Source organism: Oncorhynchus nerka, linkage group LG27 (genome assembly GCF_034236695.1).
Source record: "Oncorhynchus nerka isolate Pitt River linkage group LG27, Oner_Uvic_2.0, whole genome shotgun sequence".
Classification (NCBI taxonomy): Eukaryota; Metazoa; Chordata; class Actinopteri; order Salmoniformes; family Salmonidae; genus Oncorhynchus; species Oncorhynchus nerka.
Window position 1 is genome coordinate 48,508,990 of NC_088422.1, and position 22,313 is coordinate 48,531,302.

Consider the following 22,313-nt stretch of genomic DNA (forward strand, 5'->3'; position numbering starts at 1 on the left):
GTTTAAACATCTCACATTCTATTGCCTATCTAGTGCACTACTTTTGACCTTAGTAGCGCACTATGTATGGAACAGGATGCCATTTTTGATGCATGCTCAACAGTGTTCACAGCCGATAATCAAAGCACAGGCCAATTGGAGAACAGTTTCCTACTAAGGTACTGTACCATCATCCAGCCCTACAATTGGCAGGAGTGATCACATTCAATAGTAAATAATGACTATAAGATAAAGCTTTGAGACAAACGTAGAAAACACAAACATGTAGACATTCACACATGAGAGACCATGAGGTAACCAGGGTCAAACACATGAGAGACCATGAGGTAACCAGGGTCAAACACATGAGAGACCATGAGGTAACCAGGGTCAAACACATGAGACCATGAGGTAACCAGGGTCAAACACATGACAGAGACAGTTGACATACAAGGGAAATGGCAAGACAATGACTTAAAAATGTACATTTCACAATTCGTAAAATAATTACTTTCACTATAAAAAACAATTTCATTCCGAAAAGAAAACACAAAACACACATTTGTTCATAAAAATGCATTTTCCATGGATAATTAAGTGATTCATGACACGAAAAAAACATGACATTGAGAAAAAGACATTCCAAAATAAATAAGCTAACAAACAAACTGAACAGGTCATTCGAGTAATCAAATAAAACATATATTCCATGTGATTAAACAATAAACCAAAAATATGTGATTTCGGAGGATGTTGAGAAGTCTAGATTCAGGGGGTCTTGGTCAACTGCACCTATTCTTACACACGCACACGCACACGCACACACACACACACACACACACACACACACACTCCATGAGGATACATACTGTAGTCTAGACAGTTTTACTCATTGATTGGTATTTGGATTCAGTGCACTCTAAGGGAGTTGTGGTTTTGTGAGTGGTAGGTATTGTAGTAGTAAAAGTTGTTGTCGTTTAGCGTCTATCTCATTTGACATACTCAGCTGACTTCCAGAAGTGCCCTGGGTGGGAAAGGCGACGGTTCCGTTTTGGCAACTTTTCCAGCAGATCCACCAGCTTGGAGAAGCTGGGCCTTTCATCCTGCTCGAACGCCCAGCAAAAGAGCAGGATGTCCTGGAGAGAGAAAGAGACAGAACAGACTCCCCTTCAGAGACCCAGGTCTATAAAGGAAACACTGGAGTGAAAGAGCCACAAGTGTAACTGGACAAAATTATGAATGCCACCCGATTCAGATAACTGTATTCTTCACTGTGAGAGAACTTCTTGTGTGGAGTGGTTCAGAAAACACAAATAACTAAACAACAGCCAACAGAAAACTCAAAAACATCCCAGACTGCCTAGACAGGTGTACCTGATAATTTAGACTTATTCCAAGAACATTCCAGGAATGAAGATGCTCATTCTGAACACCTAGGAAATAATAAGCAACACAAACTTTGCCAGAGACACACACACACACACACACACACACACACACTATACACACACATGGATTTAGTACTATAGCTACGTATGTAGTAGGGGTCTGAGGGCACAGTGTGTTGTTAAATCTGTGAATGTATAGATTTTTTATTTTTTATTGTATAAACTGCCTTAATTTTGCTGGACACCAGGAAGAGTAGCTGCTGCTTTGGCAGCAGCTAATGGGGATCCATCATAAATACAAATAAACAAGTATGCAGATCACACATAAAAACAACCAGGTGTGGAGCTTTGCTCTGTGAAGAAAAACAGTCAACAGTGCAGTATTACGAAGAACACCACTCAGCGATAACTCTTTGCCCATAGACATACAATATGTACACATACAACTAGTGAGCGACTTCTACCTGAAGTGTGGTACAACCAGTTTACCGTGTATGAGGAACACTCACCGATATCTCTTTGCCCATGCCGATCTGTGTGAGGTTGGGCTTCATCCCACTGCCCACCTGCCAGATGATAACCTCTGCTGGCTGGTTCTTGTAAGGCCACTCACGTGCATGCAACTCATACCAGATAGTGCTGCAGGGACAGTACGGGGGGGACAGTTGGAGCGGATGTATGAAATATCCCATGGTTTACAAAATGGGAATGATTGCATTGTGCATTTAACTTTGTCACAGATAAATTCCATGTGGTAGCATACCATGTGGGGTTGCTGCGTCTCTTTAAAAGAAAATATATCCAGCACCCGCTCAGAGAGATTGGATGTATACATGTAATGTTTTCCTATAATGTTGACATTATTAAAAAATAATACTACAATAGATGTTCACACAAAAGGGGTATCACACCAAGTTGAATATCTAAATGTGGATTTCTATACTGTATGCCTGTCGTAGTTGTCTGAATCCATTTAAAAGCCCCAGAAGCCACCACAATGAGTCTGACAGACAGACCACAAGTTTGCCTTTTTTTTAAAGAAACAGCCCTTTAATGCTGAGGAACTAACTTTATATCAAACCTGTTAGATGTAAATGATCTGATAAACAGTCCATTAACACATAGTCATACGTCATCAACACCGTCACAGCATCCTCTCTTAGCATTATGAGCAGCCATTTTTTCCACTGCCATGTCAACGACCGGGTTTGAGTAGCATAAAAATAGCATTCGGCCAAGACAGAAAAACACATGGAGGATTGTTGAATATGTAAAACAGCTTCAGGGGTCACCTCTAGGTAACACTAAGGCACCAACAGACCAGCTGGACAGTGGATACATCCCAAATGGCACCCTATTCCCTTTATTCCCATAGGGCTCTGGTCTATATAGGGAATAGGGTGCCATTTGGGAATCATCCAGCGTGTGTGAATGCTGCATCCGTCCCCCTCAGACTGATTCAGTGTCAGTCCCTCCATATGGGAGGGCATCTGAAAATGCAATTGTGTTAGGAGTCAACAGAGCAGGGTCCAGCCACGCAATTGCATCTGTGACGATCACAGAAGATGAAAAAGAAACATAAATGGAAAGGCTGACCTGAAGCATGGAGTGTTATAACTAGGATAACAGAGTTGTTCCTGGTCAGACAGGTGGCCTGGAAAGACTCATGGGCTTGGTTATTATAACCATTCCATACATGATTTGGGAGGGAAGATGGATTTTTATTTAACTTGAACTTTATTTAACTAGGCAAGTCAGTTAAGAACAAATTCTTATTTGTTCTACCAAAAGGCAAAAGGCCTCCTGTGGGGACGGGGGCTGGGATTTAAAATATATACAGTATATATTAAATATAGGACAAAACACACATCACAACAAGAGAGACAACACAACACTACATAAAGAGAGACCTAAGACATCAACATAGCAAGGCAGCAACACATGACAACACAGCATGGTAGCAACACAACATGACAACAACATGTAAGAAATAAAACATGGTAGCAGCACAAAACATGGTACAAATATTAATGGGCACAGACAACAGCGCAAAGGGCAAGAAGGCAGAGACAACAATACATCACGCAAAGCAGCCACAACTGTCAGTAAGAGTGTCCATGATTGAGTCTTTGAATGAAGAGATTGAGATAAAACTGTCCAGTTTGAGTGTTTGTTGCAGCTCGTTCCCAGTCGCTAACTGCAGCGAACTGAATAGAGGAGCGACCCAGGAATGTGTGTGCTTTGGGGACCTTTAACTGAATGTGACTGCCATTGTATGTGGAGGATGAGGGTGGCAGTGGATATCTCAGATAGGGGGAGGAAAGACTCCTGGGAGGGTTTTATAAAGAAGCATCAAACAGTGTGTCTTGTGACGGGTATACAAGAGATGAGCCGTTTACAGAGGAGTATAGAACGCAGTGATGTGTCTTATAAGGAGCATTGGTGGCAAATCTGATGGCCGAATGAGAACATCTAGCCTCTCGAGAGAACCCTTACCTGCCGATCTATAAATTATGTCTCCGTAATCTAGCACGGGTAGGATGGTCATCTGAATCAGGGTTAGTTTGGCAGCTGGGGTGAAAGAGGATAAATTACGCTAGAGGAAACCAAGTCTAGATTTAACTTTAGCCTGCAGCTTTGATATGTGCTGAGAGAAGGACAGTGTACTGTCTTGCCATACTCCCATTCTCCAGTACTTGTATGAGGTCAAGCTCTAAACCCTCAGAGGTAGTAATCACACCTGTGGGGAGAGGGGCATTCTTCTTACCAAACCACATTATCTTTGTTTTGGAGGTGTGCAGAACAAGGTTAAGGGTAGAGAAAGCTTGTTGGACACTAAGAAAGCTTTGTTGTAGAGAATTTAATTTAACACAAAATCCAAGGAGGGGCCAGGAGATGGATTAGGACCTACAAAAAAACTAAACAAAAACATTATAATATGTGTCTTGCTGGTGTCAAATCAAATTTCCCCTTGTGGGATAACGTTGATTCAAATGAATTCAATTCAATAAAATCAGGCTTGAAAATAAGACAGAGACTGGAAAAACCATCAGAGTAAAGAGGCCCCTAAAACACTCCTCAGAACAAAGAGAAGAGCTATGGGCCCTGGTCAATAGTAGTACACTAAATAGGGAATAGTGTGCCATTTGAGATGTAGCTGTACTCACCCGAAAGCAAAGACATCTGACTGTTTGGAGAAAGGCAGCTTGTCCTCCTCTGTTTCAGGGGAGAGCTGAGAGACTATTTCAGGGGCCAGGTGACAAAGCCATCCACTGGGGATTCTCAGTTTGTCCTCTCTACGGCTACAGAAAAGAGACAGGACACAGTCTGAATTCTGTGATGTGGTGTGTGGTGATTTTTCATATTTATCTCAACGTTCAGGATTTCCAAATGTCATCCCTCCACAGAAGTTGTAGTCAAATGTTTAAACATTTTTGTGCCATGTCATTTTGATCTAAATACAGAATAACTGCTTATAGTTCATTCAAACACTGGAAAAACTTTGAATGGAATTAAAGCAGCATTTTGTCTCAAGGTTGAATCTGTCCTTTCCTTCCTCTCCCGTTAGTCCAAACGAACCCTGACTGAAAAATCCTGGATGCAATCAAACCCCATTAGAAATTCTAATTCCTGATGACTCAGTCAGCCTCTCCACTCTGTCTCCACTATGTTCCAAACTGCCTATCTCCCTCTCTCGATCTCTCTCCCTCCCTCTTGCTGTCTCTCTCCCTCTATTCACAACTACTTCAAAATGCATCCTGAGTGCTTACTCAGATAGACAGGCACACTGCCAGCTCTCTAACACAGCACAGTAGAGAACTGGTGTGGGTATGTCCATCCAATTGGACTGTATCTGTCTAGTCTAGCCCATGAGTATTCATAGTAACAGTATTGTCATGATGACAGTTAACAATCCGTTGAGTCATAAAGCCGATGGTTTAATTTAACTCCCAACTGAATCTGATGATATTCTAACGCTAATGTCTATTCTATTCTATTCTAACTCTATCTATTCTATTCTGTTCTCTATTCTATAATGGAGATATACACTGTGTACAAAACATTATGGACACCTGCTCTTCCATGACATAGGCTGACCAGGTGAGACCAGGTGAAGCTATGATCCTTTATTGATGTCACTTGTTAAATCCACTTCAATCAGTGTAGATGAATGGGAGGAGACAGGTTAAAGAAGGATTGTTAAGCTTTGAGACAATTGAGACATGGACTGTGTACAGTGCAATCAGAAAGTATTCGGGACCCTTTGACTTTTTCCACATTTTGTTACGTTACATCCTTATTCTAAAATTTATTAAATCATTTCTGGCCCCTCATCAATCTACACACAATACCTCATAATGACAAAGCAAAAACAGGGTTTTAGAAATTACATAAGTATTCCGACCCTTTACTCAGTACTTTGTTGAAGCACCTTTGGCAGCGACAACAGCCTCAAGTCTTCTTGGGTAGGACGCTACAAGCTTGGCACACCTGTATTTGGGGAGTTTCTTCCATTCTTCTCTGCAGATCCTCTCAAGCTCTGTCAGGTTGCACGGGTAGCGTTGCTGCACAGCTATTTTCAGGTCTCTACAGAGATGTTCGATCAGAATCAAGTCTGGGTTCTGGCTGGGCCACTCAAGCACATTTAGAGACTTATCCCGAAGCCACTCCTACGTTGTTTTGGCTGTGTGCTTAGGGCCGGTGTCCTTCGCCCCAGTCTGAACCTTCGCCCCAGTCTGAGGTCCTGAGCACTCTGGGGCAGGTTTTCATCAAGGATCTCTCTGTACTTTGCTCGGTTCATCTTTCCCTTGACCCTGACTAGTCTCCCAGTCCCTGCAACTGAAAAACATCCCCACAGCATGATGCTGCCATGGCACGTGTGGAAGAACACAAAGCGTTATCCAATTGACAAAAAATATTGACGTAAAGAGCGTGATTTGCGACACAACGAAATAAAAGATACAGCATAATATGAAACAATATATGTTTTTCTATTGTCACACAATATATATCGTCATATCGCCAGGTATGGTGCCAGGTTTCCTCCAGAAGTGTCGCTTGGCACTCAGGCCACAGAGTTAAATCTTGGTTTCATCAGACCAGAGAATCTTGTTTCTCATGGTCTGAGAATCCTTTAGGTGCCTTTTGGCACACTCCAGGTGGGCTTCCGTCTGGCCACTCTACCATAAAGGCCTGATTGGTGGAGTGCTGCAGGATGGTTCTCCCATCTCCACAGAGGAACTCTGGAGCTCTATCAGAGTGAACATCGGGTTCTTGGTCACCTCCCTAACCAAGGCCCTTCTCCCTCGATTGCTAAGTTTTGCTGGGCGGCCAGATCTAGGAAGAGTCTTGGTTCTTCCAAACTTCTTCCATTTAAGAATGATGGAGGCCTCCGTTCTTGGGGACCTTCAATGCTGCAGAAATGTTTTGGTACCGTTCCCCAGATCGGTGCCTCGACACAATCCCATCTCTGAGCTCTATGGACAATTCCTTCAACCTCATGGCTTTGTTTTTGCTCTGACATGCACTGTCAACTGTGGGACCTTATATAGACAGGTGTGTGCCTTTCCAAATAATGTCCAATGAATTAGGTGGACTCAAATCAAGTTGTAGAAATATCTCAAGGATGATCAATGGAAACATGATACACCTAAGCTCAATTTTGAGTCTCATAGCAGGGTCTGAATACTTATGTAAATGAGGTATTTCAGTTTTTATTTTTAATAAATAAACTATTTTCACTTTATCATTATAAGGGTATTTATTGTGTGTAGATTGATGAGTAAAACATGTAATTTAATCAATTTGATAGAATACGGGTGTAACATAACAAAATGTAGAAAAAGTCAAGGGGTCCGAATACTTTCTGAATGCACTGTATGTATGCCATTAAGACGATGAATGGGCAAGGCAAGAAATTTAAGTGCCTTTGAACAGGGTATGGTAGTAGGTGCCAGGCGCACCGTTTTGTGTCAAGAAATGCAACGCTGCTGGTTTTACATGCTCAACAGTTTCCCATGTGTATCAAGAATGGTCCACCATCCAAAGGACATCCAGCCAACTTTACACAACTGTGGGAAGCATTGGAGTCAACATGGGCCAGAATCCCTGTGCAACGCTTTCAACACCTTGTAGGGTCCATGCCCTGACAAATCGAGGCTGTTCTGAGGGCGAAAAGGAGTGCAACTCAATATTAGGAAGGTGTTCCTAATGTTTTGTACACTCAGTGTATGCAGGATAATATTCAGGGGCATGATTGTTTGTACATCTTCTCAATGCTCTCCCCTCCTCTGCTATGGCAAACAGCCATGTTATTCAGATGATGAAGTTCATTGAATTGAATTGAAGATAACGTTCCTGCTCAGAGTGGGGCAGTCAAGAAATGCTTGTCTTGTCATTCTGTCAAACCTACTAATTAGCTAGCCATTTTGCCGTCCAATTAAAACATTTAGGCAGAAATAAATAAATAACAACACAAACGATTCGCGGAACTGACTGGGGCTTGAGTGATGCTACCCACGTCACACCAAGATATCTGTTCTCAGAAATGTATTTAACTTTGAAAGGAGAGGGTTCTGGGTATTTATGACAATACAAAAGGTCCAATGAGTGTGCAGTAAGAAGCCAGGTGGCGGGTGTACCATCTAAAAACAGCAACAAAAACATGTTTTTTTGCTTTCTTATCAACTAAGAGATACCAAGAACGTCAAACGATAACCGGAAAAACTGGAGGCCCTATTGTGGCCATTGTGAGCATTAGCAGGCAGTGTTTTCATAGAGGCTATTGAAAACATTCTACAGTCGTGGCCAAAAGTTTTGACAATGACACAAATATTAATTTCCACAAAGTTTGCTGCTTCAGTGTATTTAGATTTTTTGTCAGATGTTACTATGGAATACTGAAATATAATTACAAGTATTTCATAAGTGTCAAAGAGTTTTATTGACAATTACATGAAGTTGATGCAAATCAAGTCAATATTTGCAGCGTTGACCCTTCTTTTTCAAGACCTCTACAATCCGCCCTGGCATGCTGTCAATTAACTTCTGGGTCACATCCTGACTGATGGCAGCCCATTCTTGCATTATAAATGCTTGGAGTTTGTCAGAATTTGTGGGGTTTTGTTTGTCCACCTGCCTCTTGAGGATTGACCACACGTTCTCAATGGGATTAAGGTCTGGGGAGTTTCCTGGCCATGGACCCAAAATATCTATGTTTTGTTCCCCGAGCCACTTGGTTATCACTTTTGCCCTATGGCAAGGTGCTCCATCATGCTGGAAAAGGCATTGTTCGTCACCAAACTGTTCCTGGATGGTTGGGAGAAGTTGCTCTCGGAGGATGTGTTGGTACCATTATTTATTCATGGATGTGTTCTTAGGCAAAATTGTGAGTGAGCCCACTCCCTTGGCTGAGAAGCAACCCCATCTCAGGATGCTTTACTGTTGGCATGACACAGGCCTGATGGTAGCGCTCACCTTGTCTTCTCCAGACAAGATTTTTTCCGGATGCCCCAAACAATCGGAAAGGGGATTCATCAGAGAAAATGACTTTACCCCAGTCCTCAGCAGTCCAATCCCTCTATCTTTTGCAGAATATCAGTCTGTCCCTGATGTTTTTCCTGGAGAGAAGTGGCTTCTTTTCTACCCTTCTTGACACCAGGCCATCCTTCAAAAGTCTTTGCCTCACTGTGCGTGCAGATGCACTCACACCTGCCTGCTGCCATTCCTGAGCAAGCTCTGTACTGGTGGTGTCCCAATCCCGCAGCTGAATCAACTTTAGGAGACGGTCCTGGCGCTTGCTGGACTTTCTTGGGCGCCCTGAAGCCTTCTTCACAACAATTGAACTGCTCTCCTTTAAGTTTTTGATGATCCGATAAATGGTTGATTTAGGTGCAATCTTACTGGCAGCAATATCCTTGGCTGTGAAGCCCTTTTTGTGAAAAGCAATGATGACGGCACGTGTTTTCTTGCAGGTAACCATGGTTCACAGAGGAAGAACAATGATTCCAAGCACCACCCTCCTTTTGAAGGTTCCAGTCTGTTATTCGAACTCAATCAGCATGAAAGGGTGATCTCCAGCCTTGTCCTTGTCAACACTCACACCTGTGTTAACGAGAGAATTACTGACATGATGTTAGCTGTTTCTTTTGTGGCATGGCTGAAATGCAGTGGAAATGTTTTTGGGGGATTCAGTTCATTTGCATGGCAAACAGGGACATTGCAAATTATTGCAATTAATCTGATCACTCTTCATAACATTCTGGAGTATATGCAAATATACAAACTGAGGCAGCAGACTTTAGGAAAATTAATATTTGTGTCATTCTCAAAACTTTTGGCCACGACTGTACACTGCAAGTCAACTAGCACAAGAGGAAATACTAAAACAACCATCTTCAGGTTCTCTCTTTGTTCTGCATTGCGGTACCAACAATTTCTGAAAACCATCCTAACACAATGGGCAGAGTGATTCACAAAGTCTTTACAAATCTTAGAATCATTAAATGTTATTTAGGAATCTTTGGAATTCTTAGTCTGCCTTTGTCCATACACACAATGCTCTATGGCTCTCTGCTTGTGTCTAGTCCTGGGAGATGTTCACTATACGAAGTATTGATTTCACAGCAAACCTAAAATGGGAGCTAGCTACACTGGGAACGAACAATAGACAGGATAAGATCTAGGTGCATGTTGCATCATTTCAATGCATTGCATAACTGTCTGTCTACAGCAACTCCTCAGCATCTAGTTTGAAAGAGGCTTATGGTTTTAATGAGCTGATAAGAATGCCATTATGAAACCATCCATCTTCATTTTGAACTATTGTTCATCACCTATACTCTTCCATCCATGCTGATGCAATGCACTCCTCCGCAACCCCAGGGTTAAACTGTGTTGTGCGAACTTGTTGAAAACACACTATGCAAGTCAGTTATATAATCAACATCTTTTTTGATTATAATAATTAGTAGCACAAAGCATGTGTTATCCTCTCACATTCATTAGCTGGAAAGCATCTCACACCTACTGCTAGATATTTTTAATTGATGTCGCAATTAAATAAATACAAAAATCCATTATGACAAATCAGATCCAGTCAATTATAGCAGTTATCTCAACATACATGTCAATCAAAATCTATAGACACATAAACTTACTGCATAGAGAACAAAACACCCACACACACACACAAAAAAGCATGCACACACACACACACACACACACACACACACACACACACAACACGTTGATAACCTGTTGAGTTGCTCCATTTCTAGATCAAAGATTTATTACATTTCCTTGCTGCTTATATAGTTTTAAGTCTAAGTTGCATTAGTATTCCTTGCTGTGTGAAAGTTGTGGCTGTTAACATTCCAGGGAGAAGCCATGTCAGTGAGCAGTCATTTCAGCACAGCGGTAGCAGCCAAGATAGACTTGAATCACTCTCAGGGAGAATTTAAAAAAAAAAGAGATTAGCACCAATCCATATAATTTTCCACTAAAGAGTATAATCATCACTGCAATATAATAACTGTCACAACAGTAGGGGTTACTAACGATGCGCCTCCCTGTGTGGTTTAGCGCTGATGTTTTATTTTTGTTTTCTATGTATCCTTTTTTTTAACCAGGAAGTCCCTTCAGACAAATAATCACTTTTCTGAGGGAGACCTTAGTTGAACCTAAAAAATAAATAAATTGAGTACAACAGTAGCTACGCACCTGCCAGCTTGCAGAACCCCAGATATGGTGAAAAGTCCGAAGTCGGTGATGACCACTTTGCCATTGTCGTAGAAGACATTCTTGGACTTCATATCCTTGTGTAGGATCCCCTTGGCATGGAGATAGCCCATCCCCTTAAAACAATACAAACACAAACAAATAAACAAACAAACACAAGCAATATAACTCATAGGAGTCTAGGTTGAGTCACTGTAAAGCATTTTGTGACCAATGTCACAATAAACCTGACTGAAGTTGCTTGATTGATCTCATTCCAACCCCAGTCTCTATGACATGTATTGACCATGCTGTGCTACAGATAACGTTGAAACACTATTCATGATGTTACCTATAAACCATATACACTGAATATACCAATCATTGGGAACACCTTCCTAACATTTAGTTGCACCCCTCCCCCCATTTTGCCCTCAGAACAGCCTCAATTAGTCGCGGCATGGACTCTACAAGGTGTCGAAAGCGTTCCACAGGGATGCCCATGTTGGCTCCAATGCTTCCCACCGTTGTGTCAAGTTAGCAGGATGTCACACATACACAATCCATGTCTCAGCTACGGTTATTGTAAGTAATCGAATTTATGTTCCTTTAACTCTGCCTTCTAATGAGTTTATACAAACTGTCATCTCCTACCATTCTGATAGATTGGAGATGTTAATAATTGGTTGTTATTCAATTGGTTATCTCTAGGCAGATGCCCCAGACACTTTTAAATGGTAGAGCAATCCATAGCAAAATCTTTCTTGTGAATGACCTCATTACTAAGCGCAAAGTTGATTGCATGTTTCTCACGGTAACATGGCTGTCTTCAGACTGTAGTTTCGCTTTTTTCAAAGCCTCCCCCCGGACTACAGCTTTTCATACTCTATCAGAAAAGGGAAAAAGGGTGGGGGGGACAGCCTCTATTATTACTAATGCTCTCAGCTGTAAGGACATTTCATTTGGCGACTTTGGGTCTTTTGAGCATCGTGCTATACTGTTTAAATGTCAGCCACCAGTACCTTGTATAGGCCACCAAAGCACTGCCCTACTTTCTTTACTGATTTCTCTGAACTATTGTCTATTGTCCTTGAGAACTATGATAAAATCATTGTGTTGGGTGATTTTAATATTCATGTTGACAAGGAGACTGACTCCAAGGCCATTGAATTTCTGAATATTTTGAGCTCTTTGGACTTTATCCAACATGTTACTGGGCCCACCCATAACCACGGCCATGCTCTGGACCTGATTATTACCAAAGGGCCTTTCTATTGACATATCCTCTATTGTTTATGTTGCTTTATCTAATCACCACTGTGTATTTTTAATACCTTGTTGCCCATAGCACAGGGTAATACTGAACACATTATTAAGAAATGCCTCTGAAGTTGCTACAGATTTTTGTTGAGTGTATGAACAATACTCCATCACCTATTCTGCCTTCCTTTTGTGATGATTTAGTTGATAACTTTAATTGCAAATTAAAGACAACCATTGATGCCATAGCTCCAATAAATATGAAAAAGGCCACATCCAAACGGAGAGCCCATTGGATGAGTGAGGAAACTAATACATTAAAGAGAAACTGCAGAAAGGCAGAGCGGAAGAGGAAAAAGTAAAAGTTGCAGGTCCATTACGATATTCTGAGAGAGCAACTTGGCATATACAGTGGGGCAAAAAAGTATTTAGTCAGCCACCAATTGTGCAAGTTCTCCCACTTAAAAAGATGAGAGAGGCCTGTAATTTTCATCAAAGGTACACTTCAACTATGGCAGACAAAATTAGAAAAATAATCCAGAAAATCACATTGTAGGATTTTTTTTATGAATTTATTTGCAAATTATGGTGGAAAATAAGTATTTGGTCACCTACAAACAAGCAAGATTTCTGGCTCTCACAGACCTGTAACTTATTCTTTAAGAGGCTCCTCTGTCCTGCACTTGTTACCTGTATTATTGGCACCTGTTTGAACTTGTTATCAGTATAAAAGACACATGTCCACAACCTCAAACAGTCACACTCCAAACTACACTATAATCCCCTGGTCTGTCTATGTCATGGAAAGAGCAGATGTTCTAAAAGTTTATTACACTCAGTGTATATATTGCATGTTTCATTTTTCTGACCTTAACCATCTCCTGGGCGATCTGTCTGGTCTTGTTGACATCCAGGATGACTTTGGCATCCCTCACCACCGAATATAGAGTCCTTCCCTTACACAAGCTGAGAGAGAGATAGACATTACACCTTAACAACACATCATACTATACATTAGAATAGAGTAGAGTAGAATAACATATTCATCTTCACAGCAAGAGATGCATTGCTTCATGAAATCATATGCTATGTTTTTTTTGTTTTTACCAGAGGGGCATTGTTAATTAAATTAAATTAATGAAATATGCACAATGATGATGGTATCACTTCTAGCGTAGGGAAAACCCATCCTGTCATGCCAACCCCTACTGGTGATATATCCTCTAATCATTACATTACATCGCCAATTGACCACAAACTGAGCATTTGGCTTTGTAGTGAAGGAATAACTGGTGTGACATCTATCCCCAAGGCCCCTTGTTTGGGCTCAGAGGGAAGGCGAAGGATGAGAGCAGAAAACAACTAAAGCCAGGGGCTGCCTGCAATCTTTCTATCCACTACTGGTGAATCATAGAATGGTTCCACGAAAGCAATGTCCTCTGATCATTTTGAGCCGCCGACTACTCAACTGCACAGTATGTCATTATCATTTAATCAAAACAAGCGTAGGCCATATTTTATACCAGACCATTTTGCTGTCATGTTGAAGGCCCTTGTGAAAGTATAGAGCTTCACTGTCATTCAAATGTAGAACGATTCCTTGATTCTTGTCAAGGTTGGGCATGAGAGGTCAGGGGGGAGGTGGAGAGGGAGGGGAAGAGGAGGAGGGGGAGGAGATATCAAAGGAAGTTTCATCCCAGAGTGCAGAATTACATCTTCTCGCCCCAATAGCGCCTCTCCCCTCCTAACCCTCACACCCCTCCTCTCACCCCAAAGCCTTCCCCCTCACCTCATCCTTAAGACTCCTGTTCCGCAAGCTATAATAAGAGCAAGCTCGGCTAGCTATGACTAACAAATACAAGTATTCCTCTGACATTGTCATTCACTTTGATTTCATACACTTGCTCATTTCTAGCACTCAGGACTTCAGAGAACGATAGATTGATCATTTGTATCCACATTTCTAGGCAAGCAGTCAAAACCTTATGAGCCATGTTTGGCCTACGCCCGGTCTTATACTTTAGACAACATGACATGGTATCTGTATGATATTGTATTCTAGTTCCCATTATTAGTCATGCAATGTCCTTTTTTATTCACGATGACATGTATTTAAGAAGAACAGAGCACATAAATTAATGATTCAGTTTGCACATGTAAACCACAGCAGAGATCATTTTCCTCCATAGCCACATATAATAGGGGTAGTCCATATATGAGGTGTAATCCCAAAAATGTTACTCTCCTGGAATCATTTGCAAATGAACAATTGTGAAGAACATGCTATAATTTCCATTTTGGTGATGGACGTACAGTACAGAGCAACTGTCTAACCCTACATCTGCCGTGGATGACTGTGTTTTTGTACAAAGCAAAGCATACACTTTGACTTTGAGTCCTCTTTGTTTGCGAGTGTTGGTGGTTTGCTGATGAGTAAACTTCCCTGAAAGCTCCTAGAGATAATGCCTGTATGATTTAGCTAAAGAGCTAATGCGGTTTCAAATCATGCAAATCCAGTGGATCATCGCAGTCAGTAGTGTGCTTGGGGCCAGTGAAAAAAATACAGTAATTATGCTTAACTTTTTTTTTCTAAAAGAAACTGTTCTTTAGTTATGTTGATTATTTAATCGCGCGCGCTGCACACATATAACCTAAATATAATCTGTTGGGCAGAGAGATTGCGTAGCTCTTAAACAGTTGATTAATGAATGGAGCAGTTTAAAACCTGTTGGGGCTAGGGGGCAGCATTTTCAATTTTGGATGAAATGCGTGCCCAGAGTAAATTGCTTCCTACTCTTTCCCAGATGGGAATATATGCATATTATTATTATAGGTTTCCTCCATCTTTGAATGATGGGGCTTTTGGCATCTGGCACTCACTAGGCCTCTCCTCACTAGCCCAATTATTCTTTGATGATACATTTGCCTCTTTTGCTCAGCTGCAGGAAAAGTTCAACCTCCCTCAATCCCACTTTTTCCACTATCTCCAGACTAGGAACTTTGTCAGAGCTAACACACCTGAATTTCCCCATAGGCCTGCGAATACAGCTATAGAGAGCATCTTGGAGCTGAACAAGCTTCCTAGGGGCGCAATTTCAGATGTATATGGAATCATTTTTAACTTACAGAACCCTTCTTTGGTGCCTTTAAAGACTCGATGGGAAAAGGATTTGGGGGAAGAACTTGGGGAAGACACCTGGGAATCTGTGCTGCACAGGGTGCATTCGTCCTCTTTTAGCACTAAACACAGCCTCATTCAATTCAGGGTGGTTCACCGTATCCACTGGTCTGGGGCCAAACTTGGAAGAATATTCCCTGATTTTGATCCTACCTGTGTCAGATGTAAAATGGAACCAGCCACACTGTTGCATATGTTTTGGGGCTGTCATAAACTGTCAGGTTTCTGGGAATTAATATTTAAATGTTTCTCTGATATATATGACACTGATATAGATCCGTCTCCCCTTACAGCCCTTTTTGGAGTACTGCCCCTGTCAAGAATCCAGTCGGACACTGTTGCTTATACAGCTCTTTTAGCTAGACGGCTAATACTACAGAACTGGAAGATGGCAGCTACCCCATCTTATAAATATTGGGTGAGAGATGTGTTGTGCTCTCTGAAACTAGACATTTTTTAATTCAATTCACGTGGGAATCCCAAACTGTTTAATGAGGCTTGGGCTCCATTCCGGTCTTACTTTAAACAGTCCATCCTCTGATGGCATTCTTATTATAAGCAAAATAAGTCTGTATTTGACCCCCCTGTGATTTAAGGGTTGGATGAGCATTTCGTTGTGTTTTTTCTGGGGGATTAAGGTTGATGTGCTTATTGATTGTGACCTGCGTATGCCTTGTTCATCTTGCCCGGGCAGAGACTAAGGTGTGAGCTTGTTTTTCCCAGTTATTATTATTAATTTTTTTTAAATCACGCCTACATAAAATTACTATTATTCATTTTTTTATTTTAAAGCATTGTAAACTTTTTATTTTTGTTCCAGTGGATGGTCGGTCTGTGGCCATGACTGTCTGTGAGTGGTTGCATTTCTCCACCCCTATCCCTTGACTATTTACAGGAACAATGGTGAGGTGTTTGCTCTGTCCCTGTACTATAGATTGCCATTTAACCTTTGTAGCCTTCTGCCTGGTGTGTTTAACTTGTCTAAAGTATGGTATATTTAAAGCTATTTTTAAAAATGTATTATTTGTATTTTTTCTAGTTGAGTATATTATTTATATTGCTTTGTGTTGTCTTGTCTGTATATGTGTGTGTGTAAAACTTAAACAGAGTTCAAATAAATAAATAAGTAACAACTCAATGTTTATATCCCATGACAAATTAGCTAGCAACAGCAAGCTAACTAGCTAAATTGCCATACATGTTTAATGCTTTTCGACCTGTCCCCAAATTAATGTCATTGGTTCAGAGTTTGTTTTGATACTTTAACCTGCGTGTCGTGATCACTTTTGGTGTAGGGGGACAAAATACATTTATGCACGATCGCGCACGATGGTGCACACGCGCAGCCGGTTTGGGTTCCGTGTAACCAGTACTGCTAGGGTGAGTAAAATGGTCAGAGTGGGGTGTTCTCTCATTATGTGTCTGGAAGTAATGTTAGCTTGGGTGCTTGACTGTAGTTGTGAGGTCAGAGCTTTCGGAACAACCCTACTTATTGGCCAGAGCGTCCAGTGTGCGCTCTGAAAGCGAAACCACAGATAGAGCGATAGGGCATGTAATGCTTAGTGAGCTGTTCTCTCTCTCTTAGATGTCTGGAAGTAGCTGGCAAGTTAGTACAGAACGGTTGGAACAGCCCTTAAAGAGATGGGTGGGGCTAAGGCTTAAGAGGGTGTGAACAATGCAGAATGGGTGGAGACAGTGAAGGGCTCTCCAATTGTAGTACCAAAACATTGAAAGACGGTTTTCTCCAAAACTGAGTTTACAAATTGATCAATTTTGTAGCTTTGAGTCTCTACTTTTATCCAATGTAAGACACAGAAATTCAAATATTGCTACATAAGACCGAATCCAGGTGGTGAGTCACAAATAATGAAGAGAAATTATAGATAAAACGTATCGGTTCTCATTGGCCATTGGACATAAACATTACACAACAAGTTGGAAATCGCAAATTCAACAATGAGTGGTTTGGAAGGAACCAGTGTCTAACTGCAAGTATTGCAAAGCAATCAGTGGAGTGGTTGTGTGGTCCCAAGTCTGGGTTTAAGGGTCTCTCTTTTTTTAAATGATAAACATTCAACATTGGCCAGATACAAGTACCTTCAGTCCAGTAAAATAAAAAAGCAAATTATTTCCATTCATGTTCAGCAGTACCTCACAAGTGCTACACCAACTGATCTATTTTGTTATCAAAGCTTTGATTTTTTTAAATATAATATGGTCTGAGAATAACAATATTGGCAGGCCAGGCATATGGGTAACATGCTGTGATAATATATTAGGCCTACTGCCCAAACGTCATTCATACAGAACAGTTTTTATTAACCTGTTACTCCTACCCTCTACTTTTTTGAACATTCTGTTAAAAATCGCGCAACATTTCAGCGCCCTGCTACTCATGCCAGGAATATAGTACATTCATATGATTAGAATGTGTGGATAGAAAACACTCAGACGTTTCTAAAACTGGTTAAATCACGACTGTGGCTATAACATAACGTGCGTTACATCGGAAAGCGCAGGAAAACATGATCACAGAAAATGGAAATAAATATCCTTGCGCCACTTCCAGCAATTGTTAACAGTGAACCGAATTACATAAGACCGAGGTTTCAACTCCCACAGCATCCACATGTTGTCTAGAGTCTTGTCATTTGATTCAGCTTTGATTCTTGGTTGAACCGAATCAAGGGAACCACTTACCTCCAGTCTCCGCCCAGATAATTTGGAAGAGCTCTCTCCTGAAATTTTTTCCAAGACGACAGCTAATGATATTTACATCGCCTACTGATGAATTTTATCGCTTATTAACGTGTACTAATACCTAAAGTTGCATTACAAAAGTATTTCGAAGTGTTTTGTGGAAGTTTATCGTCGACTTTTTGAATTAAAAAAAATTACGTTACGTTATGAAACGCTGTTTTTTTCCGTTGATCACACAGTCTACATATAACGATATCTAGGCTATATATGGACCGATTTAATCGAAAAAAAAGACCCAATAGTGATTATGGGACATCTAGGAGTGCCAACAAAGAAGATGGTCAAAGGTAATGAATGTTTTCTATTTTATTATGCGGTTTGTGTAGCGCCAAATATGCTAATTATTTTGTTTACGTCCCCTGCGGGTCTTTTGTGGTGTTACATGCTATCAGATAATAGCTTCTCATGCTTTCGCCGAAAAGCATTTTAAAAATCTGACTTGTTGCCTGGATTCACAACGAGTGTAGCTTTAATTCAATACCCTGCATGTGTATTTTAATGAACGTTTGAGTTTTAACTAATACTATTAGCATTTAGCGTAGCGCATTTGCATTTCCAGAGCTCTAGTTGGGACGCAAGCGTCCCGAGTAGAAGCAAGAGGCTTAAGTTAATGTTACATTTTTTAAGTCATGTTAAAAAAAAATGTAACCGGGCGGTAGATCTCAGTTTGCTTTTTGACTGTGAAAGTGATCTTGACTCAGAAAAGATTAGTGACCACTGCTCTAAATACTCCAATTCATGTAGTTAAGTTAAAAAATAAATATATATTAAAAATATATTACAAATATATATAAATTCCTAACAACATTCAAACCAATGAGGGTTCGGAACTTTAAAGCCAATTATCCCAGAATCATATTTTTGAAGAACCGTATAGTCTAAAGGTCCAGATTAATGTATTCTTAATTTCAGTCTTGTTTGAGAATAATACCACACCAGGAAGGAATTTTCATAGTAGTGAACATTGTACTACACCACAACAGTGCCATGTCTGGACGAGGGAATGTTCAGATGTTTCTGCTATAACTTAACTAAACAGTATGATTATCAATTGAACTGCTTCACCTGAAAGTATGCAGTTCTACTTGTGAGGAATTTTGGATTGCCCCTTTACCTTAACATACATTTATTTTCTTAGCCGCAACATCGTCTGCATCTTTTCTTAGACAGCCACAAACATTTCATATTTTATTCATATAAATTCTCTGCCACATACAGTAAACACCCTGAGATGAATCATCAAGTTTCTTGGAGGACCCTGATACATGATATATTACAAACAATACCATGTCTATTAAACCTATAATAAAACCAACATGTCCCTCTAGAAAAGTATTCAGAGGAGTTTGCAGACCATTCAGAAAGGCAACTCTTTGTGTAAGCACAGATCTCTACACAAGATGCGAGGGCCATCAAAAATCACTGCACATCTGAGTTAGGTCAACCCAGTGCACTTCAAATCAACCAGCCAGACAGCACAGCCCGGACACACACAGGGAGGGAGTAGGGAGAAAGTGAGGGATCGAGGAAGGGGTGCGCAAACCACAGCCCTGCAGTGCCTTTTGCTTCATTGACACAGCCATGTCACCCACTTCCCAGTCCAGACACACACGAGTTCTCCAGAAGAGAATGGAGCCTTGTGTGATGTATAATGGATCCACCAAGACACCCTTGTTGAGAGAGACTCTGAACACTGCTGGGACCCAGGGTAAAAGGGCTGGGTCACTCAGGGTACATAGAGTGCATTTGGAAATTATTCAGACCCCTTGAATTTTTCAACATTGTTATGTTACAGCCTTATTCTAAAATTCCTGAAATATACTTTCTACACATAAAAGTCCATAATAACAAAGCAAAAACATACGTATTCAGACCCTTGAGACTCAAAAATGAGCTTATGTGTGTCCTGTTTCCATTGATCATCCTTGAGATGTTTCAACAACTTGATTGGAGTCCACCTGTGGTAAATTCAATTGAATGGAGATGATTTGGAAATGCACACATCTGTCTATATAAGGTCCCACAGTTGGCAGTGCATATCAGAGCAAAAACAAAGCCATTAGGTCAAAGGAATTGTTCGAAGTGCTCCGAGACAGGATTGTGTTGAGGCACAGACCTAGGGAAGGGTACCCCAATTTTGCAGAATTGAAGGTCCCCCAAGAACACAGTGGCCCCCATCATTCTTAAATGGAAGAAGTTTGGAACCACCAAGACTCTTCCTAGCTCTGGCCGCCCTGCCAAACTGAACAATCGGGGTAGAACGGCCTTGGTCAGGGAGGTGACGAAGAACCCGATGTTCACTCTGACAGAGCTCCAGAGTTCGTCTGTGGAGATGGGAGAACCTTCCAGAAGGACAACCATCTCCGCAGCACTCCACCAATCAGGCCTTTATTGTAGAGTGGCCAGACGGAAGCAAGTCCTCAGTAAAAGGCACATGATGGCCCGCTTGGACTTTGCCAAAAGGCACCTAAAGGACTCTCAGACCATGAGAAACAAGATTCTCTGGTCTGATGAAACCAAGATTGGCCTGAATGCCAAGCATTCACCTGGTTTCACCTGGTTAATAACATCCCTACGGTGAAGCATGGTGGTGGCAGCATCATGCTGTGGGGATGTTTTCCAGCAGCAGGGACTGGGAGACTAGTCAGGATCGAGGGAAAGATGACACTGTACAGTAGGTAAATCATTTAGAATGTCACGTCTACTCCCGCTCATCCCCTCTGGCATTTGACGTTGCCGGTTTACTAAGCACCGGTTCTGGGAATCATCATTACGCTCACCTGGCTGTCATCATTATGCGCACCTGCGCTTCATCATCAAGCACACCTGGACTCCATTACCTCACTCATTACCTCCCCTTTATCTGACACTCGCTTATGTTCCTTGCCCGGGCAGTATTGTTTCTGTTTATTCATGTCTAGACGCTACTCCTACGTTATATCGTTCCATGTTAACTGTTATATTCAACTTATCACCTGCTTCTCAACTCCCGGCGTCTACATTACAGAATACAGCCTCACCAAAGTGAAGCAGCAGGAAATCAGGACATTTTCCAGACGGTCGACGAACAGGGATACCTACTTTGTAAACACCACGACCAGCTGGCTCAACTGGGGACGGTCATGGAAGAGGTTCTTTGCAGTCTACAGCGTCTCGAACATGCCTGAAAGTTGTTGCCTTCCACTAGCGGAGGATATTCTTCCACCAGTTGACCCAGCGAGCCAGCACATCAGTCCATTCAGCAGCCCCCTCAGGTCAGCAATGCCCGTTTGTCCCTCCCGGATAAATATAACTGAACCCTATCTAAATGCCGTCGCTTCCGACTCCAGTTCTTCCTATATTTTGCTCATCAGATGGGAGCCCCCACCATTGAGAGGTCCAAGGTTGCCACAGAAAATTCTCTGCTGACTGGGTGGATGTTGGAGTGGGCTACGGCCATCTGGGAGAGAGGAGAGGAGGAGCTGGCTTTGTATGAGGGGTTCATGGCTCTGTTCACAGGTATTTTTGATCTTCCACAGGAGGGCAGAGATGGGGATGAGCGCCTACTCCAACTACGGCAGGATGACCAGACCCTGCCTCCTCTCTGAACATTTCCTCATACCCGCTCTCCTTTTCCGGTGCAAGCCCTTGGCAATCGGCCACTAGGATCCGGAACCATCACCACAGCATTCAACCTCACCATGGAGTCCAGTCATCCGGAAAACATCCCCTTCTTCATCACTAGTGCACCAGCTCACAAGATCATCCTCAGTCTCCCATGGCTCCAACGCCATAACCCCACCATCTCAAGGTGGGGTCAAGAATGAGGATCACGGACTGGTCACCCGAATGCCAAAGGACCTGTTTTCCCATTCCCTCTCATGTTGTAGCCACTGTGGTCTGGGATGTAAATGTGGACAGTCGGCAGTCTCTGGAGAAGGAACCCGCTCCCACTACCTGTCCTCCTGAGCCTATCTACATTCCCACAGGGATAAGGGAGTGCCTGTTGACCTGGCACAAATAGCTGTCGTTGCTGGAAATCCTGGGATCAC

The 22,313-nt window shown here is 41.7% G+C and overlaps 1 protein-coding gene across 1 annotated transcript in view; it reads right to left on the minus strand.

The window, feature by feature from the left end:
* Positions 1-968: 968 nt before the first annotated feature.
* ksr2 (kinase suppressor of ras 2) overlaps positions 969-22,313 on the minus strand; it is a 145,516-nt gene continuing 124,171 nt past the window's right edge. The window contains 5 exon segments of the mRNA XM_065011148.1: positions 969-1,115; positions 1,877-2,006; positions 4,535-4,669; positions 11,088-11,221; positions 13,214-13,310. Of these exon segments, the coding sequence (XP_064867220.1) occupies positions 969-1,115; positions 1,877-2,006; positions 4,535-4,669; positions 11,088-11,221; positions 13,214-13,310 (643 nt within the window).